Source organism: Meles meles, chromosome 20, assembly GCF_922984935.1.
Source record: "Meles meles chromosome 20, mMelMel3.1 paternal haplotype, whole genome shotgun sequence".
NCBI classification, from domain to species: domain Eukaryota; kingdom Metazoa; phylum Chordata; class Mammalia; order Carnivora; family Mustelidae; genus Meles; species Meles meles.
Genome location: NC_060085.1, coordinates 25,460,457 through 25,484,027, shown reverse-complemented (window position 1 = coordinate 25,484,027; position 23,571 = coordinate 25,460,457). Strand labels below are relative to the sequence as shown.

The following is a 23,571-nucleotide window of genomic DNA, read 5'->3' as shown; positions in this document are numbered from 1 at the left end:
CAATTTCTCTGTAGTTTTAGCAATTTCTGAATTGAGAAATTGAGATATTGAAGTCTTCATTTATTTAAATCTACCAATTTTTGCTTCATTTATCAGATTCATGCATGTTAAAAATTGCTATTTCTTGATATCCTAAATCTTCTATCTGTATTTATAACCCTCACCACCTCTAAAAATGATCTTATTTTTATTAGTGTAGCAATAACAATTTTATTTGGTTAGCATTTCTTTTTTTAAATCCTACTATTTTAAACCTTGCTGCATTCCTATGCTTTACGTGTGTCTTGTATTCTAGAAAATATCTAGATTTCTTTATTCTAATCAGTATTTTCTTAATTGGTGAGTTTTGGTTCACTTAGATTTATTTTATTTATTGATGTATTTGGTCCTATTTCTACCTTAATCTTGCATTCCACTTTATCTCACTTCATTTTTAAGGCTCTCTCTAAATTTTTGAAATCAAAGACATCATCTTCTAATAAGAACTTTAATATGCTCTCATATCCTTTGACCTTGCCTTCCTCTGCCAACCCATCAAAATTGGTATTAACTAGGCCTTTTTTATTTGTTATAAAGGTCACAATCCACTCTACTAAAGTAAATAATCACAAATCTGTTGCAGCATCTCTTACCTTACCTTTTTGGTTAAGCACTTCATTCAAAACTGTTTTCAGTGTCACCTTTTAATAAAAATCCTCAGGGCACTTAAATGCCTAAGAATATTTTATTATCTACTCTCATTTCAATGATAGTTTAGCTAGATACTAAATTCTAAATTTTAGTAGTTATCTTGTACCCAGTGCTACTGCTGGAAAAAAAAAAAAAAAGCTCATACTTGTTCTCTTATATATTGCTTGTTCTTTCTTTCTGCAGGCTTTTAGAATTTCTGGGTCTTCCATATTCTTAAATTTCAGATTAGTATGTGTAGTGAGGTCTTCCTTATTCTTTTTGGGGTGCTTTCTAGCCCTTTAAATCTGAGGTCAGTTAACAAACGGATCTCAATTACTTTTTCAAACATTTCCTCTCTTCTCTCAATGTCCCTCTTCTTTGGAGGGAAAAGTCAGTATTTCTATTTTCATTCTCATACTGCCTTAAATTTTTTTCCCTATTTGTCCTTTCCCTTTTCAAGGTATTTTCTAAATAAGTCCTACCAATTATTTATTTACTCCCTAGCTCTATCATTCCCACTATTTCACATCTATTGTATTTTACACTTTTTTATGTTTCACACCTAAATTTTCTGCATGGTTGTATCTGTTCTATGTTCTCATTTGTAACACCTTCCCTTACTTCTTTTATTACGTTCATTAGACTAAATTTATCAATTTATCTGTCCTAATATTTTTGCTTCTGTTAGACTCTGATATACTCTATCTACACTGCTTCCTTTGAAATAGCTGTGTTCCTCCAACATTTTTGTTATTTGCAGCAGTTAATTTTTTTTTCTGGCACTATCGACCAAACTTGTCCAGCAGCGAACAGCCAAATATTCAGTGGGAGAAATGGCAAAGAGCAGACTAGCCCTAGGGTTGAAACTTGGGGCGTTAAACAGTCACTCTCCCAGAGCTTCTTTTTTGGGAGCATTCCTTAGACTGTTATTGTAATTCACCAGACAAGTAAGTATGAACAGGAAGGAGTAGAGTAGTCTCCACCTGATTTTCCAAGTTCCTGCAAAAAAGTAAGATTTAAACAAGGCCTGGCCCAGGATTTTATTCTAGAGGACAGCTAAAACAGAAATCCAATTTACAGTTAACGGAGAGTGAGGCACTGTTTAAGACAATGACTTCAGGGGATGGGGGAAAGCATGTCAACAAGAACAGAATTCTAAAAATTCATTTCTTATTTTCCTTTCCCACAGAGATGCTGGGTTAATTTCTACCATAGGCCACTTACCAATCCAACAAACCAAAAAAGTATCCTTCCCTCATTTTTCTATTATCTCAAGAAATGACCTTAAGGGGAGATACTAGTAATTTATAACCAAGGTTCAGTATCTTGATCATGGGATCTTAGTATTTTTAAGTTTGTAAAAGCTTATTTATTGTCAATATTTTCTGCTTGACTTTAATTTTTGGTTATGTTTTTCTTGTAACATTATAGCAAATTTTGTAAATGTTCTGTTGACATTTAAAAATGTGGTATGTGTATTTGTAGAAAATAAAATCACTGATACTTTTATGGTCCAAATACTCTGATAATACCCCAGTAAAAATGTGCCTCAATTTCTCCTACTTATTTTTGGCTTATGAATCACAAAAATATTATTCTTACATCTTTATTATTGACTCTATTTTTTATCAAAAATAATTTATTATGGGGGTGCCTGGGTGACTCAGTCAAGGATCCGTAGGGGCATGTGTTCAAGTGTCATACTGGGCTCCACCCTAGGCATAGAGCCTACATTAAAATAAATAAGTTAACAGCTTTCTCTCCCAAAGTAATGTTTCTAAAATTACAAGCAAGGGCGCCTGGGTGGCACAGTGGGTTACCTCTGCCTTCGGCTCAGGTCATGATCCCAGAGTTCTGGGATCGAGCCCCGCAACAGGCTCTCTGCTCCGCAGGGAGCCTGCTTCCTCCTCTCTCTCTGCCTGCCTCTCTGCCTCCTTGTGATCTCTCTCTGTCAAATAAATAAATAAAATCTTTTAAAAAAAAATAAAAAATAAAATTACAAGCAATTTTGCTTTTTGTGGTTTTTTAAAATTTTGATTGGCTTATATTATCTATTTTTAATAACATATAATTTTATTTCAAGTGTATCTCTTTTAAGCAGCAGGTCGGCGGTGGGGGGGGGTTCTCATACCTCTACTTTTAAATAAAAGATTTCTGACATTTCGGAGTTGATTTTTGTTTTCTGTTGTACAGGTTACATTAGTAGATAGTCTCTTTATACTTAAACTAGTGATTATCTTTGCTTTCTACATTCTTAAACCTTTATCTGGATTTCAGAATAATAATTAACTGTCTTTACAGAGAGATCATGCAACATTTCAACACAAAAATATAAGGCATAAAACAAAAGCATAAAGAACAAAAGTGGAAAGGTCCCCTTTGTTTCCATTACTCTTAGACTTAGACAATGCCAACAATCTATTTTTTCTTTTACGTATTCGTATTTGTTTATAGGTCTTCCAGATTTTTTTCCCTTTAAACATGGAAATGGTGACATTGTATGTATTTTTTTGCAATTCACCTTATTTCACAAAGTCTTATAGAGACTTTGTGTCAGCTATATATTCCCTTTTTTTAAACCATAAATTCCTTATTGCGTTTTAATTCTGATTCACTTCTCTGACCCAGGAATAATCTTTAAAAACTGCTTAAAAAAAAAATCAGAGAAAAATCTTTGGGAAGATTATTTTATAAATTCTTATAGATCTGAACATAACTTTATGGTCCCTTTACATGTGAACGTGCAGTTTAGGCATTAAATTCTTTGTCTCAGTGTACCTATTAAACCTCTACAAGGGGAATTCAGCTAGATAGTTATCAAACTATTCTGGGAACATCTACAAACTCAACAGGAGATCGAAGAAAAGAATAGCAGCAATGATATCAACAGAAAAAGGACTACTTTCTGGAAGGTAGGACGTGCGGAAAAGTAAATCCAAGGCAATATCTGGAAGACAGACCACAGGTAGGGGGAACTTCCATCAGCTGGCTCCTGGTTAAGTGACAGAGCAGCGGAGCACAAAATCAAAACTTTTAGAAGTCTGCTCCACAGAGGGACGTCACTCCAGTGGGTAAAGCAGGGGGTGGAATCCTTGCTGGGACAGTGTGGTCTCAGGACCCTCAGGGTCACAGAAAGACCAGGTGTGTCTGAGTGTGCCACAGTTCCCACATACTGGAGGAAGGAAGCTGGCTGCAAAGACAGGAGCCGAGGAGGGGACTCTCAGCTTGGGGTTGGCATAAACCATGATCCGTGGCACAGTCATGCCACTACTACTCTTCAAGCACAGAGTGAACAAGTGGCAGATCCAGGGAGACTCCCCTTCCTCCCCTAGGAGTAGCAGCACAGGAGCACACTGCAGTAATCTGCTAGGTTTGTAAACTCCAAACAAGGTCCTGTGCCAGAGACAGAAATGCTCAGTCACAGGCCAGGTGAGCTCGGAGTGCAGCTGGAGACCATGGAGACAGGAGTGACTGACTGCTTTTTTCTGAGAGCTCAGTAAGGAGTGGGGCCCTGAGTTCGAAGCATCTCTGGGGCTGGATATTGGGAGGCCACCATTCTCATTCTCATCCTCCAAAGCTGTACAGAAAGATTTCAGGGAACAAAAGCTACCAAGAACAAACCTGAGCAAGTTACTTGGCCTGGCCCCTGACAAGGACAGTGAAATTTCGCCCAGACAAAGACATCTGAGAATCCCTGCAACAGTCCCCTCCCCAAGAAGATCAGCAAGAACATCCAAACAAGGGCGCCTGGGTGGTTCAGTTGGTTAAGCGACTGCCTTTGGCTCAGGTTATGATACTGGAGTTCCAGGATCAAGTCCCACATCGGACTCCCTGCTCGGCAGGGAGTCTGCTTCTCCCACTGACTGCTCTCCTCTTATCCTCTCTCTGATTCTCTAAAATAAATAAATAAAATCTTAAAAAAAAAAAAAAATCCAACAAAGACCAAGTTTACCAAACAATCAGAACTACAAAACTCCAGAGCCAGGGGAATACAGCACATAGAATTTATAGCTTTTCCCCCATGATTCTTTAGTATTTCAAAGTTAATTTTTAAAAAAAATTTTTTTTAGATTTTTATAATTTTTCCTCTTTCCTCTTCCAACCAACTTCTTATCAACTGCTTCTTTAAAATTTTTTAATTTTCATTTTTACAGTCATATTCTATCCCTTCACTGTATATAACTTTATTTTTTGTATATAAGTTTTTCTTTCTTTAAGTTTGGGATGCAGTTTCTTCTAACAGACCAAAATACACCCTAAATCTAATATATAGCTTTGTTCTATTCATCCGCCTGAACACATACTTTTTTAAAATTATGTTTCATTCTTCTTTCAACCAACTTATCATTTCCTTTTTAAAAATCTTCTTACATGTTCATTTTTACAGTCATAGTCCATCCCTACATTGTATTTACCCTTATTTTTTTATATGTGTATGTAAGTTCTTCTTTCTTTAAAATTTTAGGAGGCAGTTTGTTCCAACATACCAAAATATACACAAAATCCACTGTGCAGCTCTGTTCTATTCACCAGTTTAATCATATTCTTTTTGTTGTTGTTGTTCCCCTCCCTCCCCCGCAGTTTCAGGTCTCTTCTGATTTGTTTAGTGTATATTTTTCTGGAATCGTTGTTTTCCTTTTACCATTTTTTTCTCTCGACCATGTATTCTTCTCTGGACAAAATGACAAAATGGAAAAACTCACCTCAAAAAAAAAGAAGACGTGGTACCACTCTCAGGGACCTAATCATCATGGACATTAGTAAGATGCAGAATTAGAGTTCAGAATGACGGTTGTAAAGATACTAGCAGAGCATGAAAAAAGCATAGAAGATACTAGAGAATCCATTTCTATAGAAATAAAATCTAACCAAGTTGAAATAAAAAAGGCAATTAAGGAGGTGCAATCAAATATGAAGGCTCCAACTGCTAGGATAAATGAAGCAGAAGGGAAAATGAGTGATATAGAAGACCAAATGATAGACAATAAAGTGAGAAAAACAGTTTAATTACTAGATTGTGAGTGGAGAATTCAAGAGGTAAGTGATAACATAAAGCAAAAGAATATTAGAATAATTGGGATCCCAGAAGAAGAAGGAAGAGAGAGGGGCAGAAGGTTTATTGTAGTAAATTATAGCAGAGAACTTCCCTAAATTAGGGAAATCCAGGAGGCAGGGCACCTGGGTGGCTCAGTGGATTAAGCCTCTGCCTTCAGCTCAGGTCATAATCCCAAGGTCCTGGGATCGAGCCCTGCATCAGGCTCTCTGCTCGGCAGGCAGCCTGCTTCCCCCCACCCCTCCGCTTGCTCCTCTCCCTGTCAAATTAATAAATGGAATCTTGAATCAAAAAAAAAAATTAAAAAAAATCCAGGAGTCACAGAGAATTCACCTCAAAATCAATAAAAATGGGCCAACACCCTGACATGTAATAGTAACACTAATAAATGTCAGAGACAAAGAGAAAATCCTGAAAGCACCTCCGAACAAAGGGTCTGTAACCTACAAAGGTAGAAACATTAGATTGACAGCAGACCTATCCACAAAGACCTAAAGACACCTAAAGAGCTAGAAAAAGAATGGCAAATAAAGCCTAAACCCAGCAGGAGAAGAGAAATAATAAAGACCAGAGCAGAAATCAATGAAATAGAAACCAAAAGAAAGAACAGATCCATAAAACTAGGAGATAGTTCTTTGACAGAATTAATAAGACTAATAAACACCTGGCCAGATTTATCAAAAAGAAAAGAGAAAGGACCCAAGTAAGTAAAATCATGAATGAAACAGGAGAGATCACAGGAGCACCTGTGGGTGCTCCTGTTGGTTAAGTGTCTCCTTGGGTTTGGATCATAATCCCAGGGGTCCAGGGATGGAGTCCCACATTGGACTCCCTGCTCGGGGGGAGTCTGCTTCTCCCTCTCCCTCTGCCTGCTCCTTCTCCTTCTCCTCTCTCACTCATGCTTGCTCTCTCTCTCTCTCTCAAATTAATGAATAAATGTTAAAAAAAAAAAAGGAAAAAAATTTTTAAGAAAAAGGAGAGATCACAAACAACACCAAAAAAAATACAACTATAAAAACATATTATGAGCAACTATATGCCAGCTCTGGAAGAAATGGATGCATTCCTACAGACATATAAACAACCACAACTGAACCAGGAAGAAAAAGAAAACCTGAACAGACCCATAACCAGTAAGGAGATTAAAGTAGTCATCAAAAATCTCTCAACAAACAAGAGCCCAGGGCCAGATGGCTTCCCAGGGGAATTCTACCAAACATTTAAAGAAGAATTAATACCTATTCTCCTGAAACGGTTCCAAAAAATAGAAATGGAAGGAGAACTTCCAAACTCATTTTATGAGGCCAGCATTACCTTGATCCCAAAAGCAGACAAAGACCCCATCAAAAGGGAGAATTACAGACCAATATCCTTGATGAACATAGATACAAAAATTCTCACCAAAATACTAACCAATAGGATCCAACAGTACATTAAAAGGATTATTCACCAGGACCAAGTGGGATTTATTCCTGGGCTGCAAGGTTGGATCAACATCTGCAAATCAACCAATGTGATACATTAATACAAGAACAAGAACCATATGGTACTCTCAACAGATGCTGAAAAAGCATTTGACAAAGTACAGCATCCTTTCATGATCGAAACTCTTCAAAGTGTAGGGATAGAGAGTACATACCTCAATATCATCAAAGCCATCTATGAAATCCCATAGCAATTACCATTCTCAATGGGGAAAAATTAAGAGCTTTTCCCAGAAGGTCAGGAACATGGCAGGGCTGTCTACATCACCACTGCTATTCAACACAGTACCAGAAGTCCTAGCCTTGGCAATCAGACAACAGAAAGAATAAAAGGCACCCAAATCGGCAAAGAAGTCAAACTCTCACTCTTTGCAGATAACATGAGACTTTATATGGAAAACCCAAAAGACTCTACTCCAAAACTGCTAGAACTCATCCAGGAATTCAGCAGAGTTTCAGGATATAAAAATCAATGCAGAGAAATCAGCTGCATTTCTATATACCAACAACATAGAAAAAAGAGAAATTAGGAAGGCGATCCCATCTACAATTGCACCCAAAACCATAAGATACCTAGGAATAAACCTAATCAAAGAAGCAAAGAATCTGTACTCAAAAACCTATATAGAGTGCTCATGAAAGAAACTGAAGACACAAAGAAATGGAAAAACGTTTCATGCTCATGGATTACAAGAACAAACATTGTGAAAATGTCTATGCTACCTAGAACAATCTACACATTTAATGCAATCCCTATCAAAATACCACCAACTTATTCAAAGAAATGGAAAAAATAATCCTAAATTTTGTATAGAACCAGAAAAAGATCCCGAATAACCAGAGGAATGTTGAAAAAGAAAACCAAAGTTGGCGGCATCACAATTCCAGAATTCAAGCTCTATTACAAAGCTGTGATCATCAAGACGGTATGGTACTGGCACAAAAACAGATACATAGATCAATGGAACAGAACAGAGAACCCAGAAATGGACCCGCAACTCTATGGTCAACTAATCACTGACAAAGCGGGAAACAATGTCCAATGGAAAAATGAGTCTCTTCAACAAATGGTGCTGGGAGAATTGGACAGCCACATGCAGAAAAATGAAACTGGACAATTTCCTTATGCCACACACAAAAAAACAGACTCAAAATGGATGAAAGACCTCAATGTGAGACAGGAATCCTTCAAAAATCCTTGAGGAGAACACAGGCAACCACCTCTTCCACCTCAGCCACAGCAACTTCTTCCTAGAAACACCGCCAAAGGCAAGGGAAGCAAGGGCAAAAATGAACTACTGGGACTTCATCAAGATCAAAATCTTTTGCACAACAAAGCAAACAGTTAACAAAACCAAAAGACAACCAGCAGAATGGGAGAAGATATTTGCAAATGACATGTCTGAAAAAGGGGTAGTATCCAAAGTGTATAAACAACTTACCAAACTCAACACCCAAAGAACAAACAATACAATCGAGAAATGGGCAGAAGACATGAACAGACGTTTCCGCAAAGACGACATCCAAATGGCCAACAGACATAGGAAAAAGGGCTCCATACCACTTGGGATTGGGGAGATACAAATCAAAACCACAGTGAGATACCACCTCACATCAGTCAGAATGGCTAAAGTTAACCAGTCAGGAAATGATAGGAGTTGGAGAGGATGCAGAGAAAGGGGAGCCCTCCTACATGTTGGTGGGAATGCAAGCTGGGGCAGCCACTCTGGAAAACAGTATGGAGGTTCCTCAAAGAGTTGAAAATAGAGCTCCCTTATGACCCAGCAATTACACTACTGGGTATTTATCCAATGATACAAATGTACTGATTCGAAGAGGCGTGTGCACCCCAATGTTTATAGCAGCCATGTCCACAATAGCCAAACTATGGAAAAGAGCCTAGATGTCCATCAACAGATGAACAGATAAAGATGATGTCATGTGTGTATGTGTGTGTGTGTGTGTGTGTGTATAATATTACGCACACGTAATATCTGCTATTTGCAACAATGTGGATGGAATTAGAGGATATTTTGCTAAGCAAAATAAGTCGATCAGAGAAAGACAATTATCATATGATCTCACTGATATGAAGAATGTGAGAAACAGGACAGAGGATCATAGGGGAAGGGAGGAAAAAATTAAAGAAGACAAAACCAGAGAGGCAGACAAACCATAAGAGACTCCTCATCTCAGGAAACAAACTGAGGGTTGCTGGAAGGGAGGGGAATGGGAGGGATGGGGTGGCTGGGGATGGTCTTTGGGGAGGGTATGTGCTATGGTGAGTCCTGTGAATTGTTTAAGACTGATGAATCACAGACCTGTACCCCTGAAGCAAATAATACATATGTTAACAACAAAAAAATAAACCTTTATAAACACTGTTCTATTATCTACAGAGAAGAAATCTAAGGTTAATTTGAGTTTTGTTCCCGGTCTTCTTATTTTAAATGTCTGAAGAAGCCTATACTTGTTCATGAAATTTTAACAGTTATTAGGATGTCTCTTCAAATCAGCCTCTTTCATTTAATTTTTTTTCTGGTCTAGGAAGTTTTTTCTCTGATACCTATTAACAGCTGTTTATTTGCTGTTTTCTTCTTCAAAAAAGCATATCATCCAAGGTTGTATCTTTATAAGCTATTTGTAATCTTCTATGTCAGACTTTCAGTTAAAGATTCTATCTATATTTGGGGTACCTGGGTGGTTCAGTCAGTTAAGTGTCTGACTTTGACTCAGGTCATGATCTTATGTTCCTGGGACTGAACTCTGCATTAGGCTCCACAATCCATGGGTAATCTGCTTGTCCCCTTCCCTCTCCCTCTGCCCCTCAGCCCACTTGAGCTCCCTCTCCCTTTCTCTCAAATAAATAAAAAACCTTTAAAAACAAAATTTTACCTATATTCATGGAGTGTCCCCACAGTGATTTCTTCTCCTTCCTGTGATTTCAATTTATTTCATTACCACATCTTTTTTCTTTCCTTCTACTGTATTCTTAAGTTTTCTACTACTCTCATCTTGGGTCTATTCTTGCATACAGATTTCCTAAATCACTTCAAGTCCTTTGTGGAATAAGATAGGAATAAATAGGGCACCTGGGTGGCTCAGTGGGTTAAGCCTTTGCCTTCGGCTCAGGTCATGATCTCAGGGTCCTGGGATCAAGCCCCACTCTCTGCCAAGCAGAGAGCCTGCTTCCTCCTCTCTCTCTCTCTCTCTGCCTGCCTCTCTGCCTACTTGTGATCTCTGCCTGTCAAATAAATAAATAAAATCTTAAAAAAAAAAAAAGATAGGAATAAATAAAAACTAAGTCAATGTTTTCTTTAAAAATTTCCTATTTCACAAAATGAGACATATTTCTTATTTGAGATTTTTCTGAGTACTCAGCAGGAATATCTCTTTCTAGTGTGAATATTTTCATAGTCTCCATTTTTCCCTACATATCCCTCCCTGAACAAAGACCTATCCAGTCTACTGTTACAGGTAGTCAGGATGTGTAAGTTACTCTTAGTGCTCTCCTGCACCTGTTTAAGTGTCAGTATATTTGGCTCTTACTCTAAAACTGGATGCACAAGTCTATGAAGTGCCTAGTATACTTCTTGGAGCCTAACAAGCCTTTAAACAATTCCATTTACTTATTCTAGTTAACCATTAAATCTTTTTGGCAAGGCCAAGAGACCCTCCTAGTTTTGAATAAGGAAGGTCTCTTTCTAGGGAGCTCAATTTTGGAGAACTGAGATAGAATTCCCTTGAGTCCAAGACTGCCTGTGCAGAGAGGAAAGGCTCTGGCCAGTACTGGCTCATTTTGGTAAGGCCATCAATGGATTGAACTAAGTTATAACTTAGTCACATCCCAGTTCTGCTGTGGGAAGAGCCTCACAATCCACAAACATTATTCCCAAGATTCTGAAGTAAACTGACAAGAGAAGGAACATAATGGCTATATGTATTCCATTTTCATTCTACTGAGTTGTTGACTATATTTTTAAAAAACTCTTGTCCTGGGTGCCTGGGTGGCTCAGTTGGTTAAGCGTCTGCCTTTGGCTCAGCCCCACATCCAGCTCCCTGCTCAGTGAGGAGTATGCTTCTCCCTCTCCCTCTGGCACTTTCCCTGCTCATTCTCTCTCTATATATAAACAAAATCTTTATAAAAGAAAAAAGTCTTGGGGTGCTTTAGTTAGTAGGTGACTGCCTTCAGCTCAGGTCATAATCCCAGGGTCCTGGGATCGAACCCCGCATCAGATTCCCTACTCAGTGGAGAGCCCGCTTCTCCCTCTCCCTCTGCCACTCTCCCTGCCTGTGCTCGCTCTCACTCTCTCTCTCTCAAATGAGTAAATAAAATCTTAAAAAAAAAAAGCCTGTCCCATTACTGATACCATAACTCTAACTGTACTATATTATAATGCGCTGTTCCTGGGACAGGACATGGGTAGAAATGTGTTTTGTATTATCCATTATATCCTCTAATATCCTTTTGCATGCCAGAAATATTACATAGTATTTTTCAGTCAAAGTAAAAGTCAAAAAGGAAATTATACATACATATTACCCAGGTAGGATTATGTATACATATGAATGTCTTATTAATGGAGACCAATGTTTTATGTATCTACTCATTAAGAAAACAATATAGTACCAGAAAGATCCACAAGTTCATGTGCCATACAATAATCATCACCCTCAAGATTCTACAGAAGAAATAAAATGTTAGAGGGGCGCCTGGGTGGCTCAGCGGGTTAAAGCCTCTGCCTTCAGCTCGGGTCATGATCCCGGGGTCCTGGGATCGAGCCCCGCATCGGGCTCTCTGCTTAGCTGGGAGCCTGCTTCCTCCTCTCTCTCTGCCTGCCTCCCTGCCTACTTGTGATCTCTATCTGTCAAATAAATAAATCTTTAAAAAAAAAAAAAAAGAAAAAGAAATAAAATGTTAGAAATAAACAAACACAGCAAAGTTGCAGGATACAAAACAAACAAAGAAAAACACAATCCTATATACTAATGATGAACAATCTGGGAAAAGGAAATTAGGGAAGCAATTCCATGTGTAATAGCACCAAAAAGAATAAAATACCTAGGAATAAGTAGGCAACAAGTTGTGTACATGGGAAACTACAAAACATTGCTAAAAGACATTAAAGAAGTCCCAAATAAATGGAAAGATATTGCGTCCATCAATCAAAAGACAGTATTGTCAAGATCACCTAGAGCAGGGGCACCTGAGTAGGTTAAGCCTCTGCCATAGGCTCAGGTCATGATCTTAGGGTCCTGGGATGGAGCCCTGCATCAGGCTCTCTGCTCAGCAGGGAGTCTGCTTCCCCCCCCCCACTCTCTCTGCTTGCCTCTCTGCCTACTTGTGATCTCTGCCTGTCAAATAAATAAATAAAATCTTTAAAAAAAAAGATCATCTAGAGCAATCTAGAGATTCAAATTAACCTCTATGAAAAACTTGCTGTATTTTGCAGAAATGAAAATATCTACCCTAAGATTCCCATGGTATCTCAAGAAACCCTGAATAGCTACAACAATCTTGAAAAAGAACAAAAACTGGAGAATTAATGCTTTTAAAACCTACTACAAAGGTATGATAATTAAAACAGTGAGACAATGGCATAAAGAGACACACAGAACAATGAACTAGAATGGACGGCCCAGAATTAAACACTCCCATAAACAGTCAAATGATTTCTGACAAATGTGCCAAGACCATTCAATTGGGAAAGAAGAATCTTTTCAAACAAATGGCACTGAGAAAACTGGATATAAATGCAAAATATGGAAAAGAAAAAAACATTCTGTGTCTTTTATTACATACAAAAAATAACTCTAAATGGATCAAAGACCTAAACATAAGAGCTGAAACTATAAAACTCAAAACTCTTAGAAGAAAACATAGGAGAAAAGCTCCCTATCAGTTTTGGTAATGATTTATTAGACAGGATACCAAAAGCACAAGCAACAAAGGAAAGAAAAAAAAACAAAAACATTTTATAAAATGGATTTCATCAAAATTAAAAGCTTTTGTGCATCAAAGGGCTCTATTAAGCAAGTGTAAATGTAAAATGAAGCATGATACAAAATATTTGCAAACAATATATCTGATGAGGTTTGCAAAATTTATAAAGAATGCCTACAACTCAGGACGCCTGGGTGGCTCAGTTGGTTAAGCGACAGCATTGGGCTCAGGTCATGATCCTGGAGTCCCAGGATGGAGTCCCGCCATTGGGCTCCCTGCTCCGCGGGGAATCTGCTTCTCCCTCTGACCCTCTCCCCTCTCATGCTCTCCCATGTACAGAAATAAAAATTAAAAAAAAAAAGAATGCCTATAATAAAAAAATTTTTTTTTCAATGGGCAAAAAACTTACTGATATTTCTCCAAAGAACATACAGAGAGAGCCAATAAGCTATGAAAAAAATGTTCAACATTACAAATCATTAAAGGAAATGTAAATCAACACTACAAAGAGCTACTACTACTTCACACCTATTGGAAGTCATCTATTATTTAAAAACAAAAAGTTGATGAGAATGTGGAGAAATCAGAACCTTTGTGCACTGCTAATGGAAATGTACAATAGTGTACCAACTATGGAAAACAGGATAGTAGTTAAACATAGAATTATCAAATGAAAATTGGTAAAAGTCTGGGGTGCCTGGGTGGCTCAGTCAGTTAAGCATCCAACTCTTGACTTCAGCTCAGGTCATGATCTCAGGGTCATGAGATCAAGACCCACATGTGGCTCCAAAATGGGTATGGAGCCTGCTTAAGATTCTCTCTTTCTGCCTCTGCTCCTCCACTCTCCACACTCCCCCTCATACCCCACTAGCTTGCATGTGCTCTCTCTCAAAAAAACAAACAAAAAATTTTTTTCAAAGATTCTATTTATTTACTTGACAGAGAGAGAGTACAAGCAGGGAGAGTGGAAGAAGGAGAAGCAGGCTCCCCACTGAGCCGGGAGCCCAATGCAGGACTCGGTCCGGGGACCCTGGGATCATGACTTGAGCCCAAGGCAGACGCTTAACCAACAGAGCCACCCAGGCATCCCACAAAAACTCTCTTTTTTTTTCCCCTCTTCTTAAATAGAAAAGAAATTTGACAAAAGTTTAACAAAAAATTTAAATATGAAATACCAAAGGATCCAACAATTCCACTTATGGGTATATACCCAAAAGTACTAAGAACAAAGCCTCAAAGAGATTATACGTAAACATTCATAGCAGCATTATTCCACAATAGCCAAAAAGAGGTAACAACTCAAATGTCCATCAACATCTGGATGGATAAACAAAATGCAATTGTTATAAATACAACGAAATATTATTTAGCCTTAAAAAGGAATGAAATTCTGATACAGTATAGAACATGGATGAATCCTGAAAACATTATGATAAGTGAACTTTGTCAGACACCAAAGGGCAAATATTACATGATTCTACTTAAAGTTATCCAGAATAGTCAAAATCATAGGCAAATTAGAATGGTTTCCAACAGTCGGGGGAGGGAAAAATGGGGACTATTTAATGGATACAGTTTCAGTTTAAGATGAAAGAATTCTGGGGGCGCCTGGGTGGCTCAGTGGGTTAAAGCCTCTGCCTTCGGCTCAGGTCATGATCCCAGGGTCCTGGGATCAAGCCCCACGTCGGGCTCTCTGCTTGGCAGGGAGCCTGCTTCCTCCTCTCTCTCTCTCTGCCTGCCTCGCTCCCTACTTGTGATCTCTACCTGTCAAATAAGTAAATAAAATCTTTAAAAAAAAAAAAAAAGAAGAGAGGAAGGAAAGCTGTTGAGGTGACATACCCATAACAGTCTCATAGCCCCAAATGGATCTGCTTTGTTAAGTTATAAATAGAGTAAACCTTCATCAAACACTTGCTATTTGTCAGTCACTATTTAAACACTTTATACGCACTACCTTGTGTTTTAAGAAAATTGGCCTTGGTGATTCCGCCTGTAACCAAATTTCTGCTCCTCTTAATTACATGAAAAGTTTAACTTGATATTCAAATACTATAAATAGTTCTGGGGCACCTGGGTGGCTCAGTGGGTTAAAGCCTCTGCCTTCGGCTCAGGTCATGATTCCAGGGTCCTGAGATTGAGCCCCGCATCGGGTTCTCTGCTCAGCACGGAGCCTGCCTCCCCCTCTCTCTCTGCCTGCCTCTCTGCCTACTTGAGATCTCTGTCAAATAAATAAATAAAATCTTAAAAAAAAAAAAAATAGTTCTGGCTATGGCTTGGATTTCTGAAACCAACTTTCAGACATTTAAGAAGGGGGGTTTTTTAGTTACACAGTTAAATTCACTTCCCCTCAATAGCATCTCTCCAGTATCTTATCACATGCATATAAAAATGCATAAAAACTGTATTTAAATACTATGAGGATGAGTAGGTAATCATATTCTTTAACCACAGGTTATCCAGCCTTACATTTAGTGTGTATTTTACTTTCTAGTCTTTCTCCCATCCCCAACTCCCATCTCTACTGCAAAATATAAGTAATTTTATTGGTTTTTTGGATTATAAAAAAAGATGCATGCTAGGGGTGCCTGGGTGGCTCAGTGGGTTAAAGCCTCTGCCTTTGGCTCACATCAGGCCCCAGATCAGGCTCTCTGCTCATCAGGGAGCTGCTTCCCCCTCTCTCTCTGCCTGTCTCTCTGCCTACCTATGATCTCTGTCAAATAAATAAGTAAGATCTTTAAAAAAAAAAAAAAAAAAAAAAAAAAAAAAGATGTATGCTAGCATTTAAAAATATATACAAAATGTAAAAAACACCTAAAAATAGCCTCAAATGGCTATTTATTTGTATTAACAATCATAGTATGAATTACTCACACATAATGACCTAAAAAATTGTGCAAATTAAGTAATAAATAATATACTAACATTTCAACATAAACTTTTTTGCTAACTGAAAGTACTTTAATATCTTTAGTATTAAAGATTCTTCAATCTTAATGTTGAGATGTAAATAAACAATTGATTCCTACCAACTTCATGAATAGTTTTAGCTGCAGTTTTTAGTAGTATTTACATGCATTTATTTTTAAACTTTACACTTAAAATTATCACCCAGGGGTGCCTGAATGGCTCACTCAGTTAAGTGTCCAACTTTTGACTTTTGGCTTGGGTCATGATCTCAGAGTGATGAGAGTGAAGCTTGCTGAAGATACTCTCTCCCTCTACCTCTGCCGCTCCCCTACTTTAAAAAAAATTATCATCCAAAACAAAACAAAAAACTATCATCCAAAACTATAGATTTTTGCAAAATGTCTTCTATCAAGGCTAATTTATTGCCTTTCAATAGTCAAAGTGCTTTTGGGAACGTGGAAAAATATAATTCAGATTTCATTCCTTCATTAATGTAAAATTATCAACAACTATAAAACTCTTTGATATAGGCAGTCAGCTCTATATGGAGCAGAACAAACAGCCATGAAAGCCATGCAAACAAACTAACTTGGAGGGATTCTATAAAAAATCTACCAGCGCTGAAAATGTCTCCCATCAGAATCATCCCTTTAGGTTACTATACTATTTTCAGGATACATTTGTTAAAAGCAAGTGTTCACTAGGAAGGAACAATTACTATATGCATATAAGAGAAACAGTTCATAACTTTTTTAAATTTAAGGAGCATAGTGCATTCAGTAAAAATTAACCAATAATTAAAAATAAGAGTATTAAGGTCCACTCTTTCAAGGAAAATAGGTAATATAAAGATCAAGTATTAAAGGGCTTATATATTCAAAGTAGTGACACCTATGACTTACCTCTAAAATCTGACTAGCTCTAGGTAGTGGGTACTCATCAGCCTGGACCACTGTTATCTGACTGGGAGACTGTGACAGAATGCTGGAAGAGCTAGCACAAGTCTAAAAACAAAGAGAAAACAAGGGTACTTTTTCTCTGTATAATATTAAGCACAGGCAAAACTTAAAGGTCACTAAAACACTACCTAAGGGACACCTGGTGTATACTTATGCTTGATAAGCAATCACTTATGTTTAATATAACCTTGTGGCAGATACCACATGGTCAGAGGTAAGAGTTTCGTGGTCATCTAAAAATTTGCAGAGCTCTTTTACAAGAGCCTAAACAAGGTGCCTCAGGCCTCTACACTTACCTACATACTTAAGACAATTTACAGAATGCAAATAGATAACTAGATGAGGCATAATTAAATTCAAAATAACATTATTTTACAGTAACATAGGAAAAATAATTTTTAAAAAGCTTTATGATATAAATATGGCTTAGCATTTTAAAAAGTAAAATTAAGATGTCTTATATTCCATAAATGCTTCATTTTGATACTCTTACCATAGGCTGGTCAAGAATTTGAAATTTTTCCCATACTATTTTATCACTTTCAAATTTTTTCCAAGGATTGTTCCATTTTTCAGAAGCTTCTTTTTCTTTCTTCTTTAAAGCAACCTGTTCATCTGTAAATAATGTCCTTTTTAAAAAAATGTAAAAAAACTGTAAAAAAAAAATCATGTAAACAAATCATGACCTTCTTAAAGAGCGGAGATTCCAATACAGATCTAATCAAAATTGTTTTTTAAGGAGATTAACTCACAAGACAGAGAAGAATTTTAAGAGATATGGAAAAAAAACATTTAACCAGAACCAAACTTAAGTATAGCACATGGATATAAAATTTTATAATGGATATAAAATGTTTATTATAATTAGCAATAAAAATCAAGGATCCTAGAATCAAATCCAAGTTCAACCACTTCCTAGCTACACAACTGTGGGCAAATTGCTATTAGCGTTCTTAAAACTCAGTTTCTTCTGTAAAATGAGAAGCGTCTTTTCCAGTACAGGGCCTAGCTCAAAGTAATACATTGAAGAGTAAAAAACCAAAATCTTGTGTCTAACAAACTGATATAAAAACTAGGCCTGAAATCATCAGTAGTTCTTAAAAATTCAGAGATGTATAAACTTAAATTTCAAGAATATCAATGAAAGCGTGACTTCAACAAAGAGAAATCAATTTTTAAACAGGATCAAATATAAAAAAGTAAACTTTTTACATAATAAAGCAAAGAACACTTCAGTCATTTCCAAGTAGTTCCATCCAACTTCAGAAGTCTGGTATTACAGTTTGATAACCAAAATTTGTACTGAAAGAAAATATTTAAAACTGAAAGTATGATTGATATACACACATCAAATCTCCAAACCTTCAGAAACTGCTACCATACATTTAATTTCTTCAAACTTCTCTGTTAGCTTGACTTCCAACACCAATTCACGCCCATTTTCTTCTGCTTATCTCTTTTTTTCTATCACCTGTCTCCACAGTGTTATGACTGCCTCATAGGATTTCCTATTTGAATGGAGGGTAAAGCCCATCTTTATGCTTTTAGTACAGTTATTCTTAAGAAGTACAACTGTTGGGGCGCCTGGGTGGCTCAGTTGGTTGAGCAACTGCCTTCGGCTCAGGTCATGATCCCGCACTTTCAGGATCGAGTCCCGCATCAGCCTCCCAGCTCCTTGGGGAGTCTGCTTCTCCCTCTGATCTTCTCCTCTCTCATGCTCTCTCTCACTCATTCTCTCTCAAATAAATAAATAAAATCTTTAAAAAAAAAAAAAAGAGGAAGTACAACTGTTACTTCACATATTTTCCAAATTCTGACACATAGACCATAAGTCTAGTCCAAGAAGAAACAAGAGTTTCTTAGTTACTATCAACATTTTAAGACTCCAATGGAAAAGATAAATTTTTCTGTTACAAGGTCTTTGGCTGAAAAAAAGCAATAAGCTTGTTTTTGTATGGAATATACTTACTGATACCATATTAATGATTCTTGGTCAGAATGTTTTATTTTAAAGAATGAACTCTATTTTTAAATCAAGCCATCTTTAAATCCACAGGATTTCTACAATGGAGAAATATGAAAATGGATTCTCAGCAAATGAGAAAAGCTTAGGAATCTTTGAGCTCCAGAATGATACTGATGACATTAAGGTTTATTGCTCACCTCTGGTCTTCTGGTACACACTAAGAGACTATCAGACAAAAAGTTACAACCTAAAGGAATATAAAACCACAATGCTTGCTACATATTGCAACAAATTAGTCTAGATGGTAAATGTTATAAAACAAAATTTTTTTATAAAATCATACTGAAAGATCTATTTCAACCTTAATATATACTCCTTAAGGCAACAAAACTATAATAAAAGGTTAACAATTATCTACCAAGCTCTTTTCTCCACTGGGCTTTTTTTGCTTCCAACAAGCTTCTGTCACGTTCTCTTTCCCCCAGAGTGCTGAATATGTCAGCTGGTTTCCACATATTCTCTCTAAAACAACACAAAAAAATAACAGAAATCTTGTATGTTTCTATACAAGCTACTCCATAAATACTAAGTAATAACTTAAATAGCTTTCAGTCTTCAGACTGAAAATTTCACATGAAATTCAAATAAAAACAAAACCATTTTCACAAGACGACTCCACAATAACAGATATGAGTTACATACATAGCAATTTTCTGCTCATACTGCTTAGATGTCTCTTCATTTGTACTTAAAACAGATTTATTTTCTTCTAGGAGAGATGAAAGCGTCTCAGTTTTCTGGAATACTCCCATAACGTTCTCATCCTCTGGCTGATTGGAAATATTGTTTAAATGTAGATTGCCCTGACCTAGGGGGTAAAAATGCATGTTTTAAAATGAACACTAAAATCGCATGTATTACAATACCTTATATTGGCATACCGCTACACACTTTAGAAACACTGCCTTACACATTAACAAAGTAATCACCTCTCACAGCAGTCCTTTAGTGGGTATTATGATTCCCTTTTGTCAAAAAAGGAAACTGAGCCCAGAGGTTAAACCTCATGTGTCCAATATGAAAACAAACAACAAAAAAAATCTATTTACTCTTGCTAACAGTATTTTTACCAATAATATAAAACACAAATCAGAACTTAAAGAATAAATGCAAACAGGTTTATGAAAAACTCATCACCTTGTCCTTATTTTTCTCGTTTAGCTAGGAAATCAATGGAAAACCATCTCTACACCTCCATTATATCTATTCCAAATATTTCATATAGGCTCCTATGCTTGGCTCAGAAATTGTTCTAGATCTTAATGTGCTAGTTTTCCCAATGAGGAGAAAGGAGATATATATACATATATATTTTTCAAAGATTTTATTTATTTGACAGAGAGATCACAAGTAGGCAGAGAGGCAGGCAGAGAGAGAGAAGTGGAAGCAAGCTCCTCGCTGAGCAGAGAGCCCGTGCAGGACTCCATCCCAGGACCCTGAGATCATGACCTGAGCCGAAGGCAGAGGCTTAATCCCCTGAGCCACCCAGGCGCCCCGAGGAGAAAGTATATTTAATATGTAAGTCACTGTATGATTAGACAAATTCTACCTTCAATTTGTTGACATTCTCTCTCATTACATGCTTTAAGTTTTTATCTTTTGTTCTCTAGGCTACAATTATAGCTTTAAAGACCCAGCTCCCTCATTTTACAAAGAATAATCTAAACCAAGACAAATTACTTCAACTTGAACACCTTGGGAATGTACAGAAGCTACCTAGTCCCCAGATCATTGTGGGACCTCCTCCTGGTGACTGTTAATATTATTTTTATTTATTTCATTATTGCCTAACAAAATTTTAATGATGTTTCTATTCATATTAATTCCTTAGCTCAACACTAAAGAAATGTGAAGGTTTTTAAAAAGATAATACAATGCTCTGGCTAATGAAACAGAAGACATGTAACATTCTTCTATTCCTTCCAAGTCTGTATTTTTTTTTTTTTTAAGATTTTATTTATTTGACAGACAGAGTTCACAAGTAGGCAGAGAGGCGGGGTGGGGGAAGCAGGTTCCCCGTTGAGCAGAGAGCCCAATGGGGGCTCAATCACAGGACCCTGAGATCATGACCTAAGCCGAAGGCAGAGGCTTAACCCACTGAGCCACCCAGGCAGCCCCCAAGTCTATATTCTATATTGGTTAAAAAGACAGTGCTGCCAATCCTTAGCATGGATTAAGGGTCAGGAAAAGTACAACGCAGGGGCCAGGAAAATAATACTTTTCAGCAACTCAAGTCAAATATTCAGAATAAGATTTCTCCAATTTTCACTAGAAATACTATACTGATTTTTAGAACATTTTATATTATTATTTTTTTAAAGATTTTATTATTTATTTGACAGAGAGAGAGAGAGAGATCACAAGTAGGCAGAGCAGCAGGCAGAGAGAGAGAGGGGAAAGCAGACTCCCCACTGAGCAGAGAGCCTGATGCAGGGCTGGATCCAAGGACCCTGAGATCATGACCTGAGCCAAAGGCAGAGGCTTAACCCACTGAGCCACCCAGGTGCCCCTATATAATTATTTTTAATGTAAATAAAGCTTTCTACATTTCGGAATAAGTACAACATTTTTTGTACTAAGATCTTTCCTCTAGAATCCACAGAACTGGGTTTCTTAAGGCTATTGTAACATGATTGTAATATTCTGGGCATTAACCTTAAAATATGGCACATTACAGCTACAAAAGTTAATTTTGCATGAGAATATTCTCTAAAAGAATATTTTAAAAGACTGCTACATGGTAAATTAGAATTTCAGAGGCACAGTTATGTAAAATCCAAAGAATGAGAAATTCTAAAACACATACTGGTAAAATTAATATTAATTAAAACTTCAGAAAAAACTTACTTTTTTCTTCCTTTCCATTTTCAATCAGGGAAACAGATTTATTTCCTTGGTTCACAGTCATCAAAATCTGTTGTAGTTGGTCTTGTGTTAGACACACCAAACTGCTCTTCATATTTTCAGCTGTGTTGCGTTTTTTGCAAAGCTTCTGTTTAGCTACTACAGATGTATTTATGGTGTTTCTAGTCTTCTGTATATTGGGGGTTGCAGATGAAATCTCTTTCTGGACATAAAGACAGTCTTTATCTATACACTGCTTGCATAAATCCTTAGTGGGTGAAAAAGTCATACTATTTTTTTCACCTTTTGCCAGTGAAGTTTCTGAACCCATTCTCTTCTTTTGCAAAAGTTTTCCATTCCTGATACAAGTATTTTGTGTTGATTTGAGAATGTATCCAGTTTGTTTTGTTCTTAAAGGACATTTTGCAAGCTTGGTCTTATTTCCCATCTGTTAAAACACCAAAAATTTATTCTCTTTAACAGTCCGTGAAAAATCAACAATTATCTTTATATAATCTGTATCGTCAGGCCTCTAAACTTTTTTTCCATTTTGCTATTAAGGCACTATCTCCATGAGAACTAACATTTAACCTTTCCAAATCTTCACTTGAAAGCTTCATCAACAACTGGAAATTACGATTTCATTTCAACATAATGAATACAGAAGTTTTATTCTAGTTTTTACAGGACATCTCCATTCTACTTTGACATTGAATCTCATGTCATGATTATGTCACTCAGACCAACTCTTTTCTTTATAGGTATCTACAGACCTGTGAGTTAGTAACATAGGTTAGTTATTTCTTGAATAACTTAACTTGTGGGTCAACGTCCCTCTAACATATCTCCTATCTTAATTATTGGTGCTTTCATATCCACATAGATCATTCTTTCAATTTCCTGGCCTCTCATTTCCTTGGACTCTGCTCCTATATTCTTGTCCTCCATCTGCTCCTATATTCTTGTCCTCCATGGTACCTCAGCTACTCATCCTCATAGTGATAGCTTATACTAACCTTGTAACTACTCCTAACTACAACCCCTCCATGATCTGTTTCAAGTATGGCACAATGACCAACACCCAATGTTTCCCAGCTCACTTTTCTTGCATATCCCAATTCTGATAATTCTTTAACTCAGCTGGGATCCATGATCTATTTATCCTACCACCTTCCTCTTGACCTCCCTTACCAATCTTCAACTCCACGATTAACCAAAACCACCACCACCCTGTATTCTCAAGTCCTCTGCTCTAACATATATGCTTTGCAAATCCCCAGACTGGTAAAATCTAACTCTTCACCTACTCTGTGCCTGCACTCAGGAAGAAAAATACAAAGCCACAATATCTAGTTTCGCCTTAAATACATAACCCAAAACAACAATTGTCCCCTTCATGCTACTTGGCAGTTACACATTTCACAAATTCATTAACTCTCTCACTCAAAATTTTAACAATTTCAACTTTCTCCTCTTTCCCAAAACTAATACTTTCCCTTTCATACTTATTCTCAGCTGAAAATCTTGATCACTACTGTACTGAAAACCTTACAGAGAAGCATTCAGAAAAAATTTCCAAATTTCTACCACTAAATCTGTACCAGGATCAGTACTCATACAAACTGCTTCAACTCCTGTTATTTGTAGATATTCCTATAACTCCTTCCTTCTCAGGGATCTTTCTC

The 23,571-nt window shown here is 37.0% G+C and overlaps 1 protein-coding gene across 6 annotated transcripts in view; it reads right to left on the bottom strand.

Moving 5' to 3' along the window:
* CCDC66 (coiled-coil domain containing 66) overlaps positions 1-23,571 on the bottom strand; it is a 78,854-nt gene that overhangs the window by 46,205 nt on the left and 9,078 nt on the right. For 3 of the 6 annotated variants that reach the window (XM_045991163.1, XM_045991162.1, XM_045991164.1), the window contains 5 exons: positions 21,890-22,334; positions 19,685-19,850; positions 19,401-19,504; positions 17,510-17,631; positions 16,960-17,061 (listed from right to left, as the gene is read on the bottom strand). In XM_045991163.1, coding sequence (XP_045847119.1) covers positions 16,960-17,061; positions 17,510-17,631; positions 19,401-19,504; positions 19,685-19,850; positions 21,890-22,334 — 939 coding nt within the window. Of the gene's footprint in view, positions 1-16,959; positions 17,062-17,509; positions 17,632-19,400; positions 19,505-19,684; positions 19,851-21,885; positions 22,335-23,571 lie in introns of those variants that run through there. The other 3 variants (XM_045991165.1, XM_045991166.1, XM_045991167.1) reach the window with 2 other exon arrangements.